Genomic DNA, 26957 nt, shown 5'->3' on the forward strand with positions numbered 1-26957 from the left:
ATTGATGTTACTATTATTTGGCCAAAACATTATCAATTTTGTTTCTCTCTCACTCCTAATCATTTAGTTTATTATAGTTGTTTGGAGGCTAACGTTGGTGCTATGGGAGCTGAAAAAGAAAATGCTATAAAAGAAGACAGAACAAAAAGTGAAGAAGAAAAAAGAAGTCATTGTTAAAAATCTCAAAATAAAAGAATAAGAATAAATTATTTTTAAAAATTATAAAATAAAATATTTTATATTCTTCTATGTGTTACTTTAATGTAACAAATTATTATTCTTACTTAACTTTAATGTCTTTTAATGATAGGGAATAAATAGATTGATAATTATTAATTTTAAAAATTAATATTTAAAATTTTAATTTTAGAGAATTGATTTGAAGGAGACTAAAAAATAAATTATTATTTTTTATAATATAAATTTTTCAATAATAAGAGTTTCCTTTTGTGATATTTAAATATAATATTAAAATATTCTATTAAGTTATTGCATGTCAATTTTACCTTTATATTATAAATAAATACATAAACAGATATAAAAAATGATAAGTAAATATAAAAATTAAAAAATTATTATAAATACGTGTGTGGTATACGTATGTATCATACATCCCACGTAAACATTAATTTACAAAAAGAATTTGGATTGGAAAACTATTTTATTCATTATTTCTTAGTTTTTCACACGTTTATTAGAATTTTATAGAACAATGTCGAAGGATTACCCCAAATTCAGTTTATAAGGCACCCTAATTTTAACAAAACAAATGATTATGATTATGATTTAGCTTTACGAAAAAATCCAATTAAAAAAATTAAAATATTGAATAAATTCTCATAATCTAAGCAGGATTCAACTTCTCATGATTAAAATAATAATTACCAGTCTTACAGTATGATCAGACTATTATTATTTAATTAATTTTATTTTTTTATATTTAACTGTAAAAACCGAATTTAGCGATGGCAATCCTCAATTATTTTCATTGAACTATAGACATTATCTTCCATTCGCAAGACATTTAACAAATTATTTTGAATATTTAAAAAAAATTCAAACAAAAATATATAAAAAATCTTTAAATATTATATTCTTCTAAGAGTTCATTTCCTTAAGTTTAAATATTTATACTATTTGATAATTTTTATATTAATTTAACTTATTTATTTTATAAAAATTTATCAAAGAAATGAAAGTGTTGTTAAGGAACAGTTAATATTTTTTTATATTATAATACACTCATTAATAATACCTAATCATGGATGTCAACAATGAGCAGTACTTAACTGCCGGAAGAAGAAAAGAAATCAATCTCATCCATCCCAAGAAGAAAATTATTGAAATGAATATACATAAAATATTATTTTATTAAATTTTAAATTTGAAAATTTATTTCTGTCCACACCTCTTAAGTTGGTAACACAAAGCACCTTCTTGTGTCTCTGCAACCTCTTCTCTTCTTCATTCCGTTCATTATTTCCTTGCAAAAGGAACAACCATCATAACATGAGCATCTCCAACGCCGTTTCCATAGACCCACTCTTATTAAGCTTCAACCTTAGCAGCAACTACCGCAAAGAAAGAGAAGCTTCCATTCACCGTTCCAAGCCCAAGCCATTCTCTCTCACTTCTTCTTCCACTCTTACCCTATTCAGCACCACCAACAACAACAACTATAACTATGTCTCTTGCAAACCCCACAAGTTTCACGGTCCGACGTTTGAAGCTTTTGCTACAAACACTGATACCCTTGAGTCTCTTCCATCCTCAGATGTTTTATTCAACCAGACTTTCCCTGTCAACCGAATTGAACTGGTCTCTCCTTTGCCTTCTCACTCTTTTTTGGAACATTGTATGGTTTGTAGAGAGAGTTTTGGGAATGCCCAGAAGAAATTTTTTAAATTTTTTTCTGAGGGAATAGTGAAAGAGTTGAAGGGTATTGGATTTTGTTCTGTATATATTTTTTCCTCTGAAAATATAAGGGGCAAAAAATTGGATCAGCTCTTTCAGCTTTGTTGATACTTACTTTTGTGGGTTGTCACGTTTTCTTTTGGTTGTTCTGAGCAATCAAAGAGAACAGTGATACTATCAAAAGTGTCAAATAGTTTCATACGTTTATTTGTAAAAAGGGGAATCAGCAGTGGATAAAAGGCAAAGTGCTTTTTTTCTTTACACCCCTCCCTTTTTGTTTTCTAATTTAATGGACATATTATGGTGTTAGACATTACTGTGGTTCTTGTCATGATTGAAATGGAATCTGCAGGTTGAGGGAAAGATCTTTGTGAGATTAGATCAGGGAAAGGATTTGAGAAATTGGGAGCTTACAGTGGGTTGCAATCTATCAGGGAAGTGGATTCTTCATTGGGGTGTTTCCCGTGTGGATGATGTTGGAAGGTATAGCATGATAACCAAGGTGTTTGAATTTGCTTTCAATCTAATTTGGAGATATCGTGTGATTGCACTTTATTTGGCATCTTTGTAAAAGTTCAATCTTAATGTTAATGATCCATTGAAGATATATAATTCTAATTCAAGCTTGATTCTGCAGTGAATGGGATCAACCTCCCCATGATATGATACCCCCTGGATCGATTCCTATAAAGGTAGAGCATGGCTTTATGACTTCTGATTATCTCACATATGGCACCTATCAAATAGAGAAAGTTTGAGTGTGAACTGAAAATTTCAGGACTATGCAATAGAGACCCCTATGAAGAAATCAGCATCTACTGCTGAAGGAGATACTTTTCACGAAGTCAGGATTGATCTTAAACCCCACAATGAAATTTCAGCGATTAATTTTGTTCTCAAGGTTTATATTTCTTACAGTTAGCTGTTGAAGATGTTAATTCTTATTGTTGTGTATAACTGTATGTTTGAGCTAAGAACCTTTTGACCAAACCCCACTTATTCTTTCCAATTTGGGTGACTCTGTTGATGCAGGATGAGGAAACTGGTGCTTGGTATCAACACAAAGGAAGAGATTTCAAGGTTCCTCTGGTCAACTACCTTAAGGAGGAAGCTAATGTTATTGGACCTAAAAGGGGCTTTAGTTTGTGGCCAGGTTTTATGAAATCATTTTGCATTCTGATTTTTTTTGCTTCTTCATTCAATCTATTTTGTCTCTTTTCAGAAATTTGTACTTCTACAAGGCTTTGTGTGCTTTTACATAGTGTCAAAGAAATCATAATTCTGTGATACATTGTAACCCATAGTTCCAACGGGTTCCTATTTGTGTATATTTCCTTCAACTTCTATAAAGTAGAAACTTCTTCAGATGCTTATATATAATGAACAATAGAGTCAGCCATTAAAAGTATTGCAGCATAGAAATGAAAAGAAGAAAAGGTATTTCCATTTGATATGCATTTATATTTTGTCTTATTTCTGTTTTAATATAGGAAAGTAACAATGTATATTTGTCAGAAGAATAAAACTTGATTAGATCCCTACATCATCATTTATTTCATCTTTGTGCTGACAAAATTTTAGACTAGTTAGTCAGTTATCTACTTGATTTTGATAAGATCAATGGTTTAGCTTACAATATGTATTTGGGGTGCCCTTTTTCTTTTGATTTTATTATTTTTAATCCTTTTAGCTGTGTCCTCAGACCGTTATTTTGGAGCGCTTGAACTGAGACACGTTTAATGGTTTTCTCTCACTCATAGGGGCCTTGGGGCAGATATCTAACATTCTCCTCAAGTCAGAAGCAACACATGACAAAGTTCAAGATGACAACAGTGGATCCATAGATCCAAAACTGGAAAATAGTCAACTAGAAGGTTTTTATGTAGAACTGCCTATTGCCAAGGAAGTTATTTTCAATAACTCTATCAGTGTCTCCATTAGGAAATGCTCTGAGACAGCTAATAATCTTTTATATTTAAAAACGGATATACCTGGAGATATTCTCCTTCATTGGGGAGTTTGTAGGGATGATTTGATGTGGTGGGAAATTCCACCTGCTCCTCATCCACCAGAAACAGTAGCATTTAAAGACAGAGCTTTAAGAACTAAATTACAGGTAGAGTTCTGACAAGCTATCCTTTTTTTTCTTTGTTATGTTTTAGCACTTGTTTAGGTTATGAAACATATTTCAGTACTACTCTATTGTTGATGCTATTGTCTTTGACATATTAAAGGAAGATGCTTCTTTACTTAAATAATTCCATAGGTTTTTTAACCTGATTTTCCCATCCTTCTTAAAATTGTAATACATAAATTGCATAATTTAGTTTGATCTTACTGGACTACAAAAATACAGACTGTATTTTTGTGTCAATATCTCAAGTATTGACCCTGTGTTCTTGTCTACTTATGTTGGGTGTTTTCTTAAAGTCAAATCTATGTTCTATTTTTCTTTAATGTGTCTTAATCGCTGTTTTAACGATTCAATGCACTGACTGTTTGAAGTTTTATATTGAAATAATTCCAGCAACCCTATGCATTTTACCCTCTACCCTAATCTTTTATTTTGCTGCTGTTCCTTATCTGAATAATGATGTAAGTTTATGTGAGGATGAATATATCCGGAATATACTTGAAATATTGAATACATGATATTCAAACAGGCTTTTACTCTGGTGGTCTGTTTTACTTACTTTCTCTCTCCCTTTCCCTCTTTCTCTTTGGAAACTTGGACGTTTGGTTTATGTCAATCAGAATGTGGTATTGTAGTTGCATGCCTTTCTTTGCGTTTTTTGAGATATTTACTTGTCCATCCTCTTTTGCAGTCAAGAGACAATGGAGAGGGAAGTTCAGTGCAGCTCTCTTTGGGAGGGGAATTTTCTGGATTTCTTTTTGTGCTTAAGCTAAATGATAATACCTGGTTAAATGACAACGGAAATGACTTTTATATCCCTCTCTCAAGTTCTAGTAGCTTAATAATGGACAACAGAGAGGGTCAATCAGAACCTGTGCAGAGAGAAGTGATAGAAGAGGCAGGTCAAGAGGAATCTAGCTCTGCATTTACTGATGGAATAATTAATGAAATAAGGCATTTGGTGACAGACATTTCCTCTGAAAAGAATCGAAACACAAAATCCAAGAAAGCACAAGAAAGCATTCTTCAAGAAATTGAAAAACTAGCTGCTGAAGCCTATAGTATCTTTAGAAGCTCAGTTCCGACTTTTACAGAGGAAACTATTGCGGAATCTGAGGCTGCTTTGGAATCTAAGACTCTAATATCGCCTGACTTGCCTCTACAAGTATCCTCGGGAACAGGCACAGGGTATGAAATACTATGCCAAGGGTTTAACTGGGAATCCCATAAATCTGGAAAATGGTACATGGATCTTAAAGAGAAAGCTGCAGAACTGGCGTCATTTGGCTTCACTGTGATATGGTTACCACCCCCTACAGAGTCTGTTTCACCTGAAGGATATATGCCGAAGGATTTATACAATTTAAATTCTAGGTTGATTAAAATCTTTTTAAATGTCTTTCAAAATTGCAGATGCTAGTTCTCATTAAATATTTAGATAGATGGCCCAGTGTTAGGAAAATTGCTTACAGTCAGAAGCATATGCCTCGTGCTGCACTTTCAAATATTATAGTCACTGACTAACTTGAGTAGAAGGAAAAATTCTTTCATTTGTTGATTTATACATTGCATGAAAAGAGAAAAGAATAAAATGACTCAGAATGTAAGATAATTGTACAGCTCCACAAAAAGGAACTTTGATATGAACTGTTATGTTTTTATTTAATGTATCAGATATGGAACCATTGATGAACTGAAGGATGTGGTGAAAACATTTCATGAAGTTGGAATCAAAGTGCTTGGAGATGTTGTTTTAAATCACCGCTGTGCTCACTATAGGAATCAGAATGGTATTTGGAACATATTTGGAGGTCGTCTTGACTGGGATGATCGTGCAATTGTAGCTGATGATCCACATTTTCAGGTTTGTTTGTGAGGGTTTCAATATGTACTTTGCTGCACTCTGTTTTACTATATTCTCAGCATTCAGCAACATATCTAGTTTCTTTATGGGGTTGTAGATCAATGCCTTCCACTCATACTTTTTTCCCTTACTAATAGGGTTGTCAAATTTCTCTCTAGAGATTGAGAACCCCTGATAATTGGGGTTAAAACTCTTAGCATGCTCTCAGTAAAGATGCATTTTGTGTTTTGTTTGCTATTTCCTAGGAAAATGGTTTACATTTGAAAACTTCTAATTGAAGTGTAGTAGTGTTGTTTTTTTAATTATATCTTATTTAACCTAGCCTATCATTCTATTGTTTGTGTTTTCAAATTACTGTGTTTCTTTATTATTGTATCTTATACTGATACTGATTTGTGATTGTTTGCAATTGAAAATTGATATCAAAATGACTTTATATTTGTTAGACTAGATCACAGTAATTATCAGTCATCTGGATTCTGGAGTGTAGAGTGGACAATCTTTCTAAAATGTATGATTTATCTTAGCCCCATGTTTGTGGGATTGGTTCAACATTTACATTGGTTAAAATTGTTCGGAAGATACGAATCTCAACATTTTGTTAGAGGAAGAGATGCTTTTTGAAAAGCTCATCTTATATTATATTTTTATTCTTATCATCTTGTTAAGTAAACAACTTGAAACTCAAAGTCATTTGTAGATTGTTACTGGTTTTGATGGTCCTATCTTAACCCCCGGAATTTGTTGTTATATGTAAAATCATAAAGTTGGTACTTTAGGTTTATTAAAATTCTCACGGTACAAGAAACCATGTAATGGATGGATTATGATGATTTAGTAACCTAAGATTTTAAAGATGTGATTCCTGGGGTAGGATAGTATTACTTGTACTTTTTCCTTCCCTAAGGATTATGTAACCCTATCTTGAATAGAAGTGCATAGCATAATTCTTTGTACCTAGCATAAATAAAACCAATTGTTGTTTTATAAGAATTAATTAAATAAAATAGGTTTAATGACTAAATTATGTGACTCAAAGGCTTGTTGGATTATGCAAAGCAAATCTTCATGTACACTACATTTATGAGTTGGAAACCAACTGAACATGCCAAGTGTTTCATGCTAAACAAAATTTCACAACAATGAAGTTTTTGGAAGTTCCTTTTGTTATTAGTGTGTAATACAATGATACAGTTATCTTACTGGGTGAATCTGATATGCATATTTATAATCTTTCTGCCATGCAGGGGAGGGGCAACAAGAGTAGTGGAGACAATTTTCATGCTGCTCCAAACATTGATCATTCACAGGAATTTGTGAGAAAGGATCTTAAAGAATGGTTATGCTGGTTGAGGTTGGTATTCCAGATCTTAATTTTCAATACTTTAATCTGACCACAAAATCAACCAAAAAAGCAGCCAAATAGCAGACAACAGTGCACCTTATTCACACCTTAACCTTCCATTTTCTGGCTAAACCCCAATTTTGCATACTCACCCCTTTGGTGGCCAAGCCATTCATTTTCTGCCTAAGCTCAACTCCAACATCTGTTTTACTGTTCAATTCTTCAAAATTCATATTTCCTTCACATTCCACTAGTTTTTTCTGTTGCAACCCTTGTTTTCTTACCCTATCATCCTATTTTTCTTTTGATTTATTCCTAGTTTCACATTTCTCCCATTGTTAAGCATAGGTTAAGTTTGTGGTGAAGGTGTGCTAGACTATGAGTTTTTTTTTTAAAATTATGAATATGAATAGATCTTTAATTTTGGATTTTTTATTTGTAACTATTTTTATGTGTCTGGCATAAATTATAGATTACTTATCTTGAATCTATAATCTTCAATATAATCATTTTGGAGTAAGCCTCTTTGTGCCACTATCTGGAAGTGATAACTATGCTTTTACCTTGCTGCCCATGAAAGTGAGATGATTCTTTCCTTCTATCCTACATTTATATTTAATTATTTTTTCCTTTTTTCTGTTCTACACGGTTAGAATATCTAGAACATGTCTCATAATATTATTCTAAGTGTGTTTCAAGTATCATAGATGATCTCTTATTAGTGTTTTGCATATTTCATGATTTGTTTTCTAATTAAATTAGCATTAGGAATTGTGTTAATGTAAAGCAGGGTAAGTCCTTTGTCTTTTCTGTTGTACGAGGTGTATGTCAGAGTAAGAATGATTCATTATCTCTTTATATATATATATAATATATATATGGAGAAGGATCTTCTTACATTAGTATAAGTTAAAAATTCTTACCCCTAATCTGAGTTTTTCATTTAATTTGAATTTAATGGTTAGTAAAGTAATAAATTATAAACTGTTAGATTTAAGTTAAATGAAAGGTTCAGATTGGGTGTAAGATTTTTCTTTCTGTTGTGTTGAAGTTTTTGAAGAATTGTGTTCTTAATACTGTTTACTCTTCAGGAAAGAAATTGGGTATGATGGGTGGAGGCTTGACTTTGTCAGAGGATTTTGGGGTGGTTATGTAAAGGACTACCTGGAAGCAAGTGAACCATACTTTGCAGTAGGAGAGTACTGGGATTCCCTTAGCTATACATATGGTGAAATGGATCATAATCAAGATGCACACAGGCAGAGGATCATTGACTGGATCAATGCTACTAGTGGTATCGCTGGTGCATTTGATGTTACAACCAAAGGGATTCTTCACTCTGTAAGCACTTGACTTGATGGTTTCAATAACATTTATATAAATTATTTTGTGCATAAAAACTTCTAGATTTAGAGAATATAGCTCTTCACATGACATGAAAATTTTACTAAGTCATGACTTGTGTTTTGAAGTGTTACTTGTTTCGTCAGGTTGTAGGAATTTGTTTGCAATCGTTTTTTTGCAAAGGCAGTGCACTATGTTGCTTAAGTTTTTTTTTTTTTTTTTTTTTTTTTTTTTTTTTTTTTCTTTATTGATTTTACTGTAACAGTAGTAATGCTGCTAGTGAAAGAATCTCATTCTGATAAGCTGCCTCTGCCATGCCTGAAATTTTAATGGTTGTTCGTGTGTGGGAAAGAATTATATTGTGACTTATATGTATTATCTTGCAATATGAAGAATTAACAAGCTTTTCATAAGGCTCTCTTGCTGATAACTTTACCCATCCACAATATCAGATATCTTCATTTTTTAGAAGCATACGTGACTGTTCTGGTGTAAACAATCTTACCTGAGCTTCTTAATTTGTTTTTGAACTGAAGCTCACTGCATCTCTTGTAAGGATGCTTCAAAAAGATAGCAGGAAAAAGTGCATGCTGTAAACAATCTTATCTTCATCGGGCTGTCTGTTTATTATTTAGTCTTGGTGATTTTTTTTTAAAATTTATGTTTATGTAGGCTTTGGAAAGATGTGAATATTGGCGCTTGTCAGATCAGAAAGGAAAACCCCCTGGTGTTCTTGGATGGTGGCCATCTCGTGCTGTTACTTTTATAGAAAACCATGACACTGGTTCTACCCAGGTTTGAACTTCCCCTTTCAAAAATATCTTGCTACTGGCAGGATTTTTTCTAGGTTAAATTTGATTGAAATGATTCATTTCATTATCTGTGCTTCACCTATTATTATGAATGACTGCTAGTAAAATTGGAGATTTTCAAATTGGGCGTTTTCATTTAAAGTTTGTCAGTGTTTGTCAGATTACACATACAGACATATGGAGATCTGTATTAGTTTAATACTTTAATGTAATTATAGATATTTTTGATAGTTTTATGTATAATAAATGTATTTGTTAAAGGGAATTTAAGTTATACATTCATTGTCATGGTATTTGTAACTTTTTTCTTTTTCTATTTATTGCTTTTGGCTATGCCCCTAGTTTCTGAAGATAGACAGTGTTGTTTTCATTGTTATACTTATTGATATGCTAAAAATATCAACTATAATAAAGTTTCTTTCTTATTTTCCTTGAAGGGTCATTGGAGATTTCCTAATGGAAAAGAAATGCAAGGATATGCCTACACTCTTACTCACCCAGGAACACCATCAGTGTTCTTTGACCATCTTTTCTCTCACTACAAAACTGAAATAGCAGCACTACTCTCTATCAGAAAGCAGAACAAGATCCACTGCAGGAGTACAGTAAGTATCAGAATATTCTCTTCCGCATTGCTTAGTATTTTGTAAGTAGATATTTTCTGGGGTGGATGATGAAAATTTTTTCTTTGCATGTCAAAGTCATAGAAACTGAATCAGAACTGAATATTACTTACTGAAAGTCACTTTGTTAATTGTTATTATAGAGACTAACAGATCCCAGAAAGGCAGAAACTGAGGGAATATTGTGCATAAATCTTTCAAACCAGAAAAGGAAAATATAGAATGACAATAATCTGTATTCTGTAGTGTAGGCTATTTCCAAATCCTTAATTTCCACATAACTCGTCCAGCTCCATCCCCTTTATCCCCTCTCAAATACCTTTTATCCTAACTCTTCCCTCATTCTTGCCACTCAAGCAAGATTGTTGCAGCCCAAATCCCCATTCCACATCTCTTTCTCATGTTATTCTCACCACAGGGAGTTTATATTCTTGTTATTTAAATTTGCTGCTTCTTGATCACTTCTTAATTTACACCTTAGACAGTGATGGGGGTCTATCAGAAAAAAATGTTTTGGTTATATAAAATTAGGTTGAAAGAATTAGCTAATTACTCTTCATCATATCGATGACAATGGTGTCAATGTTGGAAAAGTAAATGAAAATCTGTGTCTGCAATAATAGTCCTTAAGAATGCATCTACTTTTTGGCTGCAACTGTCTTCTGTGGTGAGAGTTAAAACTTGAAAAGCATGTTATTTGTTTTAAATGGTGCATTCTATGGAAACTCTACGTGCTTATATTTTATGATTATCTTAATCAAAACCTGGAGGTGTTCGTTGTATAATGTACAAACATTGATATTATTGGAACACTCACCTTTGTCTCCTCATGTTTAAGGTTCAAATTTGCAAGGCAGAAAGGGATGTTTATGCTGCTATCATAGATGAAAAAATTGCTATGAAGATTGGACCTGGTCATTTTGAACCACCTAGTGGATCCCAAAATTGGTCCTCAGCTTGGGAGGGAAGAGATTATAAGATTTGGGAGGCGTCATAATATTATTGTTTGTATCTTAAGTATATGTTCCTTTGGAAAATCATTCATCCCCTTATATATCTCATTGCCTTTTAGGATGCAAGTATAAACACAGAAGAATAGGCGTATTCCGGTGATGGCATGACAAGCTACAATCAAAGGGAGTTGAAGTGTGTCACTGCTGCTGAAAGTATATATGCTGCATAGAAGCAATATTACAGAGAAGGCTGCAGAGGGTTTCATTTCAGCTAAATGCTGGTTTACCTGAAACTGGAAAGCCTTCATGTTATGCATTACTATGTTTACAAAGTATACAATAGTTAGATATTTAGCACGACAAGAATGTACAAAAAAACTTGCATTGATAGTACAAAATTCTTTAACAGGTTCCTTGATCAAGATGGCATGGCAATGCATTAAGGGAAAGTTTGGACGGGGCTTTTGGAGAAAAGGAAAAGGGAGTATAGAGTTTTTTATTTTTAAAACAAGAAAGAAAGTATGTAGTGTTTATATTACGAAAAAGACATGATCAAATCATGATAAGTTATCATCTTATTCCTTTTCTTTTAAAAGTTCTTAAATTAGAGGATTTTTACTTGAGGGGATGCTTGGTGTATAGAATCTTTTTTTATTCTTGAGAATTGTTTCGTGAGAATCATATTTTTTAAAAAACTGTTTTCTTGAAAATTTTAAAAATACGTTTGGTATGTTTTAAACATTTTAAAAAATTTTAGAACAATGTTTTCTGAGAATGGTTCAGTCTTGTAATTAGTGTAAATATTCTTTTTAAGAATACTAGTGGTTAGACATAAATAAAATAAAATGTCATAAGTAGTAACATACCATTTAAGAAAGACGAAAATGAATAGACAAAACATTGAGAAGACAAATAATTTGAAATTGAGGATTAAATGAATAGTAAAAAAGACAGAATAACGAGATAATCAAATTATAGAGGAAGGGCGAGTTAGTGATATAATTATAGAAGTTGAAAAGTTAACAAACGAAAAGCTCGTGATAATTTACTTGCATGACATAACACAAGAGTTACAAAAATTTAGCATAGTAGCTAATGCTTTAATACATTCCTATTCTAAAGTTTAAATGGAATAATAATACTTTCAAGTTTTAATATTACGTTGTCTTTGTTTTCACAATTCCTTTTGGAATTGCATGTATTACTTTAGTCAATAAACGTTTTCTTAACCTATTAATATTTAGAATATTGCTCATGTTTTTTTTTTTTTTTTTAATATTTTTAGACTTGAAACTGTAAGTGATGTATATACAATTAACAATTGCACACTTTCTCATTATAATTTTACACAAATTTCTAGTCATTTATTTTAACATAAATTTAACTTCATGAAACTCTAGCGAAAAATAAGTTGTCTTATTATTATTTAAGTAACCAAAATCATTAATAGAAGATAAAGAGAGATAAAACAATGAATAGTTTAATAAATATGAAGGAAGGCTTGGTTATGTACTTATGTCTATAAAAGAGTGCCTGCAAAATGAAAAACATGCAACAATGAAAAATTGCTTATATATGGCATACAATGAGAACAGAGAGAAAGTGATGTGGCAACACGATAACCTGGGCTTCAGGTTTATAGATATAATATAATAGATAATAGATAGATAAATGCTAAATTTATTCTCTAGTTTAATGTTGAGAAAATACGTGTAATTACGTGGAATGGATCAATGCTTCATATGGGTCTGGATTTCCTTCTCTATTCAATCACTAAAATCCGTTGCCCTTTTTAGAGATCACTCATTTCTTTGATGGTTATACAAGCAAATTTCAATTCTGGTGTTTCCTATAAATAAAAATGTAAGTCACTGTAAGTTTTTACCATTAAACTGGTCAACACATATTTTCAGCCTCATGTGTCTCCGACATGACCAAATTTGCTTTTGATGCGCTACCATTACCATGTATATAAGTATCATGAGTTCCATCCAAAAGGTATTCGGGATAACTCTTCATTTGGTTCTTATCGAGTCTCACCAAGAGGGGTTCTTCCATTCTATTTTTTTTTTTTGGGCCGGGTTTAGCTTCAATAGGAGTCCAAACCTTGGCCAACATCAGTGAATAAAAAAATAAAAAGAAAGAAAAAGAAAAACAACTGATATGGCGAAATATCATATTTGTTTGGTTTTGGTTTCTTTGGCAGTGTTTATTCCTACTTTGCATGCCAATGTGTTAGAGAAAGATGAGTTTTGGCAGGAACAAGTCAAGGCGTTTACTCCATATTGGCAAGAGAGGGCAAAAGTTGCAAAAATTGACAATGAAGCAGCTTATTTTGCAGATCCATATGCAGTCTCCGGCAACATGACTTTTGCTGTTAGCGAGTGAGCTTGTCATACCCATAACACATTCAATTTCCTAATTAACAGAAAATTACACACACACTTAGAGGGCATGAAAAAATGATAACTAATGGCAAATTTAATTTGATGATTTAATCTGATATAGTTTCAGGAAAGCAATTTTTAATCATTCATATAAGATTAAATAGTTAAAATTATTCTTTTTAATTGATATATAAAGATTATAGGAAAACTCTATTTGGCATGAAAATTTATCACAAAATTTGTCAAAAGTCTATTTTAATATAAATTATTCTTTCTATATCTGCTCACTAATGTATGATCATGAGCGAAATTTATTAGCTAATTCAAATTTGTTAAATTTTAAAACAAATCATTTAAACTAATTAACATTTTTCTAGTTTATACATTTTGTAGACAAAGTTTTCTTGTTTTTGAAAATAGAATTTTATATGAATATTTAATATCATATATAATTCGACAACCAGAGACTTGTCAAAAATTATCTTTTCTCATTTCTCGCTTATATGTCATCTCTCTGGGTGCGTATATTTAGTTTATATTTGTTATAGGATAATGCTAAACCCGTCTTGTTTTTGACAACCAGACTCATAGTTGGGAATGAAGCACCACGAAGGAACTTGAAGGGACAAAATGGTAATGTGTGCACGGCCACCAACCCCATTGATAGGTGCTGGAGATGTGATCCCAATTGGGCTAAGAACCGCCAGAAGCTTGCAGATTGTGTTCAAGGGTTTGGCAGAAACACTGTTGGTGGAAAAGGTGGGGCATTCTATGTGGTGACAGATCCCTCAGATGAAGATTTGGTGAATCCAAAACCAGGTACTCTTCGACATGCAGTTACACGTGATGTGCCATTGTGGATCATCTTTTCCCGCAGCATGTTGATTTCCCTCCAACAAGAACTCATAATGAATAGCAACAAGACCATTGATGGAAGAGGAGTTGAAGTTTACATTGCTAATGGCGCTGGCATTACCGTCCAGTATGTCAAGAACATCATCATCCATGGGATTAAAATTTACAACATTCAAGCTTATGGTGGTGGTTTGATCAGAGATTCTGAGACACATTATGGTATAAGGACTAGGAGTGATGGTGATGGAATTTCCATCTATGGTGCTAGCAATGTTTGGGTTGACCATGTTTCCATGAGAAACTGCACAGATGGACTAATTGATGCCATCGTGGGATCCACTGCCATTACCATTTCCAATAGCCATTTCACAGACCACAATGAGGTAATTGATTTCTTTCACCATTGGTGGGAACTGGGAAGGTAGCCAAATGTAAACACCCTTTATATGAAATACACTTGATCTGATTTCGGTTTGTGTTTCTGCATGGTGCATGTAGGCGATGCTGTTTGGCGCAAGTGACAGCTATGATGATGATAAGATCATGCAGATCACTCTTGCATTCAACCACTTTGGCAAGAGATTAGTCCAAAGGATGCCAAGGTGCAGATGGGGTTTTATCCACGTGGTTAACAATGACTACACCCACTGGGAAATGTATGCCATTGGTGGAAGCAAGAACCCTACCATAATTAGTGAGGGCAACCGATTTATTGGTCCTAACAACATTTTTGCTAAGGAGGTATGCATCTGTATATCTATATTGAGCATAAGAAGGGTCAATCTTATCAATGGACATGCATGGGTGTTAAGATATATTTTTTATTCAAATTTAATATTTACCATTCATTTTGATTATATGGTCAAGATTAAATCCTCTCACTAAATATGTCTCTTTTATATATATATGTGTGTGTGGAGCAGTTCTATTTTAACACTCAAAATGGGTGTTTACACTAGACACTCGATCAGTATTTTTTTAAAGTTAAAATATTTAAAAAAAAATTATTTTATGTATAAAAGAATTCAAATTATACTAATACAGTAAGGAATAATAATTATAAAAAATATTTTAACACTCAAATAGGGGGGGGGGGGGGTGTCGGATGTGGTGTAGACACCAAAACAAGTGTTAAAATAACATTTCTATACATGTGTGTTGTCTTATCTGTAATCATCATAATTTGTTATGTTGTGTTGTTGGTGAAGATTACAAAGAGGGAATACTCACCAGAGAACGTGTGGTCAAGTTGGCAATGGAGATCAATCAACGATGAATATATGAATGGAGCATTTTTTGTACAATCTGGGCCAGAGCTTACAAACAGGCCATTCTCAAGGCAAGACATGATAACAGCTAAGCCTGGGAGCTATGTTGGAAGGCTCACACGCTATGCTGGTAGCCTTAGATGTAGAGAGGGCAGTCTTTGTTAGTGTTGATTATTCTCCTCATGACCTGATCACAGTCCTCATTGATGCAACTGTGGCATGACAAAGGGTAGAAACGAGAGAGAGCAACCGAGAAATCTTTGGCACACCTTTTATTTCTTGTTTACTTTTTCTTTTGTTTTCGTAGGAAATGTACAGTAAAGAGAAACCTTAACTTTGACTGCCACATACATACATTGTATATATATCTTTGTTTAAAATGAATCATACGCATTGGTTCATTTAAATAAAAATTATTTTGTTTTGTTTGAAAAAATTGTCTTGGTTTGATTTAATGATTATAATGTTTATTTTAAAAATATGTATCTCGAAAGGACATTACTTGAATAGACATTAAATGAAAGAATGAGAATATACATTGAAATAATTTGTCCATTTATGAGATTAAAAATTAGAATAAATGTGACTTTTCATACAAGACATTGACTTATAATGTATGACTATTCATTGGATAAAAGCCATAACTTAAATAATGTGATTTTTTTTAATAAAAGACATTAATTAAATTGATGTGGTTCTTTATGAATAGAAAAAAATGTGTCTATAAATAAGAGCATTTGCTAATCATATTAAATACTCAACGAAGACTCAATTCTTTATTACTTCGAGACATTTAGAAATTCATTTGTCTTATTTATTGTGCATAAGAGATAATAACCACGATTAATATTCATGACTTGAGTTGTGCAATGCAAAACATACTCAAGTTTTTTCATTGTTTCATGAAAGAAATTCTCCATCAAACAAATTTTAAATCCAAGTTAAGTTATTGGTGGATGAAAATAAGTCTAAAGAAAAGTATATTTCCATACCTTAAGATTGTGCAGACTTTCTTTATAATCTTTAATTCTTTTCTCCTTAAAAGATCCATTTCCACTCACACTTTTATTCTTTTTTGCTATTTTTTAAAAAAAAATAATATAGCATTACTTTTAAAAAGTAAACAAAAAGAGATCACAAAATCATTGATATAAAGACATCATAAATAAAAAATAATCGATGAATACGTCATGATTGAGGAAAAATATAAGAACGATTTTTATTTTCAATGTTAGTCTTTGCAAATAAGATGAAAGGCTAGCATTTATCAAATTCTTATGATATGTTACTTTTTTTTTTTACACAATGATAATAAAGAGTTACTAGATCAATGTTGTTAGAGAAATTGCAATACGGGTACACATCAATACTCATTTCTAACACTGACAACATTCAAACACGTTGATATATTATATTCGTCAATATAAACCAATTAGAGAGAGGTTTAAGGGTATGTTAAGTTTTAATTTTTAGAAGTTATGAAATAAAGCAAACACAAGAAAGATTATTGAATCGTGTGTATAAGAGTATGCAGATTTAAATTTTCTTGAAACAAGAAAAAATTAAAGCGAAAGAGCAAAAGAAGAGGAAATAAATTTTTATTTTGCTTCACTCTTAATTACCAAAAGTTTTGTCTAGTCCTTATGTTAAAATTAGATACAACATAACATAATATCCCAAGTATTCTTTTTAATATAAAGTCTGTCTAGACTTTTATGCCTAACAAAATAACCTCTTCAGGTTATCTTTTTCAAGAAAAATAAAAATTTAAAGCCATCTAAACTAGATTTTAGCATGAAAAGGTTCCAACTTTCTCATGTGTGTCAAGCAAAAGTTTGTTATTTAATCCTTCATGATAAATTTTTTATTGATGCTTACGAGTAATAAAAATGAAGTTGAGTTATTATTATTTTTTTACACTCCCTTCATTCCTTTTATCCATTACTTAAAGATTATTTCCTAATTTAAGAAAACTAATTAATATTCCATTGTATAAAAAAATATCATTCAATTTTAATTTTATCCTTCTTTTTTTAATCAATTAACTTCTTTATTTGATTAATCATGTGAAGGGTAAGGATATAGTAGAGAAAAATAATAAATATTTTCTCAAACTTCTAAAGTGACAAAAATTAAATATTTTTTAAATAGTTAGTTAAAAGAATTCAGAGAAAGTATATGCTAAGATTTGCTATAATGTTCTTGGGTTAGAAGTATTATACTGCTTACAGTAGATTTTGTTAACAAACAAATTTTTTTTAAAAAAAAATTTAGAATTAAATTTTAGATTCTCTTTATGAATTTTTATGTGTTTTTATTAAAATTAATAACTTAAACGAGCGATGCTTTAAATGAAAAAGCAGAACAATAAATTTGAATAAAAAGAAATAATTAACAAGTAAATAAAGGAATATTAAGAACAATTCAAATGAATTGAAGAATTGAAGAAGTTATACTTCTATTATTTGATAACATATTTATAGAAGAGCATTACCTATTTACCATGATATTTATCTTGTGTATTTTTTATTTACAATTGCTAATAACCTTTTAGCATATCATATAGTGTTTTTGACACATTTTTTCATCTCTTTCGGAGCCATTTACTTTTAGATATTAAAAAAATGTTTGAACTAATTTTCTTGACAAAATATTCTTTGACCTATTTTTAATTGCATTTGTTGATGATTGCAATATATTGTAAAGATACCTTGAAACAACCTTTTTTTTGACAAGCTTGATAATATAATACCTTACATTTCAACCTACAAAAGCCATTTATAAATATGCATGAAAACGTATCAAAATATGATATTCTCTTCAACTAAAAGTCAATATTTTCTCGGCCATAGTTTGCACAACGAATCTTATCAAAATGCCACTTTCTTTTTTACTACACTTCATTTCTTAGCTACAATTTATACAAAAAAAACTTGTCAAAAAGTAATTCGATTAAAATATTATAATGTCATGTTTTCAAGATTTTAGTAGAAGTATCTACTTCAACTATAAATGAAAGTCCATCTTATTATTTCAGCATAAGATTTTTTTTTAGTAGAAAACAATAAACTTCAACACTTATAAGTTGCCTTTCAACTAAAAAAAATAGTTCAAATAAATCTTTATTAAAGTGAAAACTTTATTTTCAAGCAAAAATCTTTTATAATTTAGGAAATTTTTTTATTGCTCTCAAATAAAGTTCTCCTAAAACTATTAATTTCTTTTATGAGAAAATTAAAGTGAGACTCCTTACTTGAATCTAACAATATACAAATATTATGCACGAACTTACATGTTAATGTGAGAGTATAATCTTACAAATATATGGACACGACTTTTTATGCATACGCCTGACCTTGAAAAAAGTTAACATCCATAACATAAAGCTTATTGTCTTATTATCTAATTCTTAGTTCAGTTAACAACCAAACTTAAACATTCAAAACTAAGACTTGGTTATTATAAACATAATAATATTAAGATACTTTAGATTTTCTCAAAGGAAGTCATGGCACTAATAGTTATAAAGTTTAACAGTCATAAAAGTTATCATCATGGGAATAGGAACTTAGATAAAACAAAAACGTAGTGTTTCAAAATACATCCAAAAATCATTTTACCATGACATCAGTCAAAGTAAAACATTTAAACCTTCTAATAGTCTAAGAGCAATCTAGACACTAAACACATATATCTATTGAGAGAGAAGGTCGTCTAGAGTTGTGTAATCTCCCACAAGATTAGTGTAACACTCTCATTTTATTGCCTTACTTTTGAAAAGAGAAAGTTTAGTGCAAGATGTCTCGCTCAAGTGAGACAAGGTTTTCTAAACCAAGCGTTTCAAGACACTTTCGTTTAGGAGAAAGTGCCTCAACTATCCTCTCGCCTAGGTGAGAAGTCACTCACTCAGGCGAGAAGGCACAGGGAGAAACGAGAGCTCTCTGACTAGGTTTCACTTAGGTGAGAAGAGATCTTGCTCAAACAAGATTATTAGAAATGGAAAAGATATTTTTCTGATAAGTTGAAAAGGGTATTTAAGGAACTTCAAGTCTTAAAACTTGTATTGCAAGCCAAGCAACTTCAAACTTGTTATTTCACTCTTCCTTTGCAGAGAAAATTTTCTCAAACTTTGAGTCTCTTTCAGATTGAAACTTGAACGATTATTCCTTTCAATCTTTAGTAAGTTTTCTGGAGCTTAGTTATCCAATTTTATTCCTATTTCTCTGTTTTCTCTTTTCATAAAAGTACTCTACTCTATAATGCCTAGGAAGAATTTTGATCTTTTGGATAATATTTTCCATTGAAACATTGCACTTCCCTCTGAATCTCACGAAGAATTTGATCTTAGCAACCTATTTCCAAGTAAGGAGAGTTGATCTCAAACACTAACTCCTATTTATGTATTTTCAGCTTAAAAGCTCAAACTTTCCTATTTTGAATGGTAGAGCCCTAATGTTTCCTTAAAATTACAATCTTAAAATGGATTTGTGGGCATGAAAAACCTATGATTTGTTTTCAGAATTACCTGAACAAAATTTCATGGTAAGAGTTATGAATAAAACCAATTTTAAGAAGTGTATATAACTTTGTTATTGATTCTTATGCATAAACAATTAAGGTTGTGAATTATTATTTAGAACAATATATGTACTAAAAAAAAGGTTAAACTTTAGGATAAATAATTTTTATGAAAGATCGAGAGAATATGATCTTCGACAATATAACTATAGTGTGATTTAATTTCAATATATTTTAAGCTGTATGATTGACTTGAGCTTGAAAGTGTCTGACTTTCGACATATTGTATTGATTTGTATACGCGATATGTTAAACTATTGATGAAATTAATGTGAATGATTGTGGATCCTTGTTTGAAAGTTGATACGTGTTTGACAAGGGTGAATTCATGTTATGATGAGAGAATATCATAGAAAGAGAATTGATATAAATAGTTGAGAATAAATTTGTTTAAGTTATGAAAGTGGAAAGAGAATTGTTGAGAAAATGTGTCATGAAAAAGTGATGAGATTATGTATAAATAGTTACAAAGATACACTGTGAGTATAGAGTTCAGAGATAATTTAGAAAATTTAGGAGAAATGTAAGACAGTGAATGACATTCGCTTCTGTGTGCATATTCTGATGAGTATGAATGTATCATATGGCCTCACTCATTTTCTGACTAGACTCTTTACTATACCTTTGCTAAAAAGGGCCGTGTGTGCACATGTTGTATCCATGTTATTCTGACTAACTAGCAACTATCTATATTGATAGAAGACCTCAAGGTATCCCAGGAGCAATAGTAATGGAATTGTGATATGTGTGATTATAATAAATGAGTCATTAACATATTGATTGATGTTATTATAATACAAGTATGTTAATGAGTGTATTGTAATACTTGTATTATAATACAAGTATTATAATATATCAACGAGTGTAATTATAATAAATATATTATAATACATTGATTAATATGATTATGACGCACGTATTATGACGTGATGATCGATGTAAGAATATATGAAATAGTATGGTTTAAAGTATGAATAACATGATTGTTATCACATGCGATCTATTGTAAAATTGTGAGCTACTGTTTTGGTGCATTCTCTATTAATTAATGTTTTCTGTATTAGTTTGATTATTTTATAAAATAAAGGACTTAGTGGGACAAAAGTACCCACCCTTAAGAATTACTTTTAGGAAGCAAAATTAAAGAAATTAAATAAGGTTGATCTATTTTAGAATCATATTCTCGGGGTTGTCGTAGAAAAGACTGCTCTGTTAGGAATTAAACTATTTTGAAGATTATAATATTTTAAGTAGATAAGAGTATGTAAATATTTTAATGTTAATTTTAGAATTTATAATACTTAGTTAAATTTCATCGTAACAAGTAATTCAAAGTATTTGTAACATTAATAGTTAAATTTATTGCCAACTGGTGTAACCTATTTGATTTTCCAAATAGGGATTGCTGTGAATTGTTTGATTTGAATGTATATATGTGTATGTATGAATGATAGTTTGTTAATGAGTATAATAGAATTTTACTGGTTTAGATCTATAAAGGGTAGAGGTAGACCTGTTAGAGCTACAAACGAGATTCTGACATGTATGATGCAAGTATTAGAGACTCTAGTGCATGAACGAGAGGTTGAATTAAATGAATTTTGTGGATTGTCATCATTCATTGAACATTGACCTCCAAAATTTGAAGAAAAGTTTGATTCAGAAATGGCTCGAAATTTGATTATTAACATAGAAAGAATTTTCAATGCGATGGACTATCATGAAAAACGTAAGATGGTGTATGCCACTTACATGTTGGTTAGAGAAATTGAGGATTGGTGGAAATTTGTGAACCAAACCTTACTATAAGTAAATGAATTTATTGCTTGGGAAGCATTTAAAACAATCTCTTTGGAAAATCATTTCCTAGGAAATTTAGATAAGCAAAAGACAAGAGAATTTCGTGAGTTAAAGCAAAGAGACATGTCGGTGGAAGAGTATGCTGCCAAATTTCACAGGTTGATGGAATATTAGTCTCATTTTCAACATGAAGATGATGGTAAAGACTGATGTACTTGATTTGAAAATAAATTGAGGGCTGACATTTGCAATGTAGTCGGTATATTTCATTTCACAGATCTGCTAACGCTAGTGAGCAAGTGTAGAATTTTTGAAGTTAGCTTACAAGGGAGCCTATGGACAACAAAATTGGAGGACCAATGAGACAAGATAAGAACCCTTCAAGACTTTCAAGAAAACTATATCATAATACAACTCACGTTCAGTCAAATGGAACAACTCCTCATAGCAATAACAACAATTGAAATTCTTCTAGAGATCCAATAAAATGTTTTTGATGTAGAGGATCTCGTAAGGTAAGAAATTGTTTGAAACCTGGACAACAAATGCTACTCTTGAACTTAAGACTAAAATTGTTTTTAGGGAAGTTAAAATCCAATTGGTTTGGCCCATTTGTGGTAAAAAAAGTCTTACCTTATGGGGCAATTGAAATTCAAGATCTTTCAACTGAAAGGACATTCAAAGTCAATGAGTAACATCTAAAAATATACCTTGGGTGAGTTATTTAAAGGGAAAAAGCCACCATCAACCTCTCTGACCTCCCTTGAGAGGAATGGCACAACAATAGTGTATCATATGAGTAGAGTCAATAATTTTCCACTTTTCACTTGTAATTTGAAAAACTTGTTATCATTACCTTAAAGTTTCTTTTCGTTATTTCTTTTCACTAATGATTAACCAATTGAATCTCTATAGGTATTTTAAAGAACCTTGTTAAATGATGCAGTTGCAAGAACATACATATTTTTGCTATTACTTATGTAGCAAATGCAAAATGACCTGTTATGTTCTGTTAAAAGTGTAGACACATTAAGAGGTAAGTATGAGGACATGAGGATGCTATTGTCACTCCCTTTTGCACATAACATTTCAAGTATCCACCCAACTTCAATGTGAGGACACAAGCGGGTTCTTGTTTTTTGTAATGTGTCTATCTAAAAAGTATAAAAATAAATAAATAAATTTAAATTTTTTAAAAATGAGAAGTTATTGTCATTTATGCAATTACTTGTGGAAACGGTACACTCAAGTACTTGAGTACTAACAGGGGCAGCCTAAGGTCCAGACAAGTAAGGCAAGGGCTTTAGGCCCCCTAAATTTATTTATTTTTAGTTTTAATATACTTTTAAAAATTAAAAAAATTAAATTTAAATTTTTTTAATTCAAATATATAATTTAATTATTAATTTTTTATTGATATTACAAATAATATTTAATTAACTATAATTCTTAATTAATAATAATAAATTATTTTATTAATAAAAAAAGCCTCATTTTTTAATTTGCTTTATGCCTTAAAAACTTCGCAACTTCCTCTTTAAATCCCTACACTCTTTGATCACCCACATGTCATACCATCTTCCCCAATCATCTTTGATTTCTTTTCCTCCCCTCATTAAACTATTCATCATTACAAGCCCTAGTTTGCATCTGTTTTCAACATTAACCAGGTATGCTTTTTATTTTGCAAGGTTCAAAATCTGTGTGACATTTTTTTCTCTATTTTACTCCACGTGTTTTGTTATTTTCTCTTGGGTGTGCATGTTCATCTTTTCCGTTTTGATGAGAGTTTGGAACCTAATTAGGTGCTTATACCTTGGGTGTATGATTATTTTTTATGGATTGCAAAGTGTCAGTTGCTGTCACCCTATTAGCATATGTTCCTCTCATGTTTTAGGACATGCGTCTTTTCTATTGCTTGTTGGTGTAGTCTGTTGGGGAAAGCTATCCTTTTGGGGTCTAGAAATCTTCCTAAAAATAAACCCACCATATTTAATATGCCCAGTCATTTTCATACATTTGCCTGTGATATTGTTATCCTTGATGCAATGTGATATTATTTGTGCTCTTTCTCTGGATGCTTGTTTCTCACTTATAGACAGTGGCACATAGTACTTTTTGTTTGATGCAATGTGTTCTGTTAAACCCTCCATCCTCTGTTTGCACTCAACCATCATCTATTATAATTCTTTTTTGTGGTTTTGTTTATCTCTATCCATGTATTTTTAGTTGTCGTGGTGCACATTAGCATAAACGCTCCTACCATTATTCCATAACTAAAACAAACTAGATTGAAAAATCTGAATTTTAAAAAAATTTCAGGCATCCAATCCATTTTCATCTGGATGGGATAGGTTTTGGATCCATTTAATAAAATCAGATTTAATTTATTAAAAACCAGTGCATATGTTTCTGCAGATTGTGGAAGTTATCGAATCCTTTACAAGAAGCGCACTCATCGCAGACTTGCAATGAGCTTCACATTTTAGTCCGTTGTTTCATAATTTCTTTGTTTCCTAGTGTTTCATAAGAATCAAATTTTGCTTTGTATTGTTTAAATTAAAATGATCGTGTATTATTCACATTATAGGCGTAATTGATTTACTATTGAAAGTGTGTTCAGTAATTAAAGCTTATAATATATTTATTTTGTCAACTATATTTAAATTAAATTTTAAAAAAATCATTTTTAAAAAAAATTAAATTTAAAACTATATTAAAAACTAATTTGACTTAACACTAAACTAAAACTAACTTAACATAAAACATTAGATTTAAAACTGGTTTCAATTAAAACCAAATTTTAAATCATTTTTAAACTAAATTTAAAATTTAAAACTAATTTTAGTTTAAAATTTAATTTGTATAATTAATTTGTGTGGTGGATAAATAGTAAAAATAAAAAAAATATAAATTTAATTTTAATACAATATGAATGTAAAAAAATTATATTATTAATTTACTAAAATATGTGCAGATATAATTTTATATTAATTTTTGTAAAATTTATTTTTAATATAATAATTCAATAATAGTATAAAAAATATTTATAGTATATTTTACTGAATTTAAAATAAGTTTTAAATCAAATTTAAATTTTAAAACCAATTTAAAAAAAAATTAAAATAGATTAGTTTAGAATCCAATCCATATTATTAGATTTTAAATAGATTTAATTTGTTTTTATACAAATGCAATCCATACTCACTTCTATCTATAAGTAGAGATCAACTTTTCATCCTATCACCAGAAGCCCTCAGATTATCAGGTGATCATTCAAATCCTGTGCAAACTAGGGTTAGAATGAAGATCCTTGGGTAGTGTTGAACCACGCAGTTTAAGCTGGTGATGACCTTCTTCTAATTCCTAGGGTATAGTTTCAGTTTATTATTGGATCTTTGAGCCCAATTCTCCATGACACTACACTTCTTCTAAGGAGAGCTTAGATTCTTTACTGCATAGTGATGGGTATTGATATCAATTTGGGTAGAGTTATTTACCAGGAACTCTATCAAATCATGGAAGATGACAACCAGAGATCCCTCACCTGCCCATCCTTTATTACCTTACTTTGTGAGGAGGCTAAGGTAAAAATTGATCCAGTTGATATCCTAGTTCAAAAACCAAAATGGATAACTGCAGCCACTATTGATGCATTTGCTGAGAATTCAAGTAGAAGAGCTGAGAAGAAACCTGGTACCAGTACTCCATCATCTTCCTTCACTTCGTCTAGCAAACAACAACTGAATTTGATCCTCAACAATATTGCTCAATTGAAAATGGCCACTATCGGACAAGCTAAATTACTGATGCATGGTATGGTCCGTCAGGAGGCCAAGGTGGATCGAATTGCTCAAGACTTACAAGTTTATGACAGTGAACAAGAAGGATTATCTTGTAGCCAGTTGTTGAAGATCATGCTTAATGAAGTTAACCCTACCATTGCTGCTGAAGAGGATGAAGAAGAGGAATTTTGAAGTTTACTACCCTACTACCTTCTCTATTTAGAATCACCGTATTCTTCTTTTAATTTTGAGTTTTGATGTTTTAATTTCATGTACATTTGGTTTTTGAGGACACATGGATGCCCATGCATAATATTCTGCATGTTTTCTTTTTTCATTTGTTGCATTGATGTGTTGCATGCTAAGTTGTTGTTTTCTTTTGTTGCAGGTTATACTAATTTGGGTAACAGGCAAGTTCCATGCCTTTTTTTGCTCAAATACAGGGAAGTCTTTACCTTATTTTCTTAACCCACTCTTAAGCACAGTATGAACAATTCTCCTTCATTTGTATGAATTCCCTCGACATCTTGTTAAATCCTACTAGTATATGCACATATCAACACTTCTATTACACAACTCCAATTATCTTGATGATTCATAGGTAATTTTTGAATGGAGTGTTACAACCTATGGATGTTTTAAATTCAAGATTTTACCTTATGAGCAATTGGATTGAATTCTTTGCTGTATGCATGATTGCCCTGTTTATTCTTTTTAGAACTTGTCTTTATTCTTCTCATGTTACCTTGCTTTATTGTCATTAAGATGAGTCATTGAGATGATTGAGGAATTTTCTTTTCCTTTTTTCCTCATAGCTACTTAGCCAAAATTAACCTACCTTTTAGTTCACCCATTGTTCAACCCCCTTGAGCCTGGACCTCATTCTTCTTATATTGTTCTACCTTTTGCCTTACAACGGAAAAACCATTATATCCCTATCCTGTGAACAAGAGGATTTGAGCACTGGTTTGGATAATTTAAAGAATTAAGTTTGGGGTTACAAAATTGCTTGAACCTGAACCTCATTCTTCTTATATTGTTCTACCTTTTTCCTTACAGCAGAAAAACCATTGTATCCCTATCCTGGAATAAGAGAATTTGAGCACTGATTTGGATAATTTAAAGAATTGAGTTTGGGGTTACAAAATTGCTTGAGCCTAAACCTCATTCTTCTTATATTGTTCTACCTTTTGCCTTACAGCAAAAAAACCATTGTATCCCTATCCTGTGAATAAGAGGATTTGAGCACTAGTTTGGATAATTTAAAGAATTCAGTTTGGAGTTATAAAATTGCT

At 31.1% G+C, this 26957-nt stretch overlaps 2 protein-coding genes across 6 annotated transcripts; both read left to right on the plus strand.

The window, feature by feature from the left end:
• Window positions 1-1424: 1424 nt before the first annotated feature.
• LOC113860219 (alpha-amylase 3, chloroplastic) lies at window positions 1425-11614 on the plus strand. 5 transcript variants are annotated; one of them, XR_003503700.1, is made up of 14 exons: window positions 1427-1818; window positions 2267-2397; window positions 2552-2606; window positions 2693-2815; window positions 2947-3067; window positions 3675-4030; window positions 4740-5422; window positions 5723-5912; window positions 7160-7266; window positions 8349-8598; window positions 9274-9396; window positions 9851-10018; window positions 10875-11321; window positions 11399-11613. XR_003503700.1 is itself a non-coding variant. In XM_027492912.1 (14 exons), the coding sequence occupies exons 1-13, from the start codon at window positions 1510-1512 to the stop codon at window positions 11031-11033; spliced, it is 2775 nt and encodes a 924-aa protein (XP_027348713.1). In that variant the 5' UTR covers window positions 1427-1509; the 3' UTR covers window positions 11034-11040; window positions 11109-11613. The 5 variants fall into 5 exon arrangements, 4 of the variants coding, with proteins under 4 accessions (XP_027348716.1, XP_027348713.1, XP_027348714.1 ...); XM_027492912.1 differs by having other exon boundaries at window positions 10875-11040; window positions 11109-11613; XM_027492915.1 differs by having other exon boundaries at window positions 1425-1818; window positions 2267-2416; window positions 10875-11614.
• Window positions 11615-13152: 1538 nt separating this feature from the next.
• On the plus strand, window positions 13153-15664 carry LOC113859630 (pectate lyase-like). The gene is made up of 4 exons (XM_027492352.1): window positions 13153-13373; window positions 13960-14614; window positions 14730-14972; window positions 15440-15664. The coding sequence occupies exons 1-4, from the start codon at window positions 13153-13155 to the stop codon at window positions 15662-15664; spliced, it is 1344 nt and encodes a 447-aa protein (XP_027348153.1).
• Window positions 15665-26957: the final 11293 nt, after the last annotated feature.

Source organism: Abrus precatorius, unplaced genomic scaffold, assembly GCF_003935025.1.
Source record: "Abrus precatorius isolate BTA unplaced genomic scaffold, Abrus_2018 Scaffold2, whole genome shotgun sequence".
Taxonomy (NCBI): Eukaryota; Viridiplantae; Streptophyta; class Magnoliopsida; order Fabales; family Fabaceae; genus Abrus; species Abrus precatorius.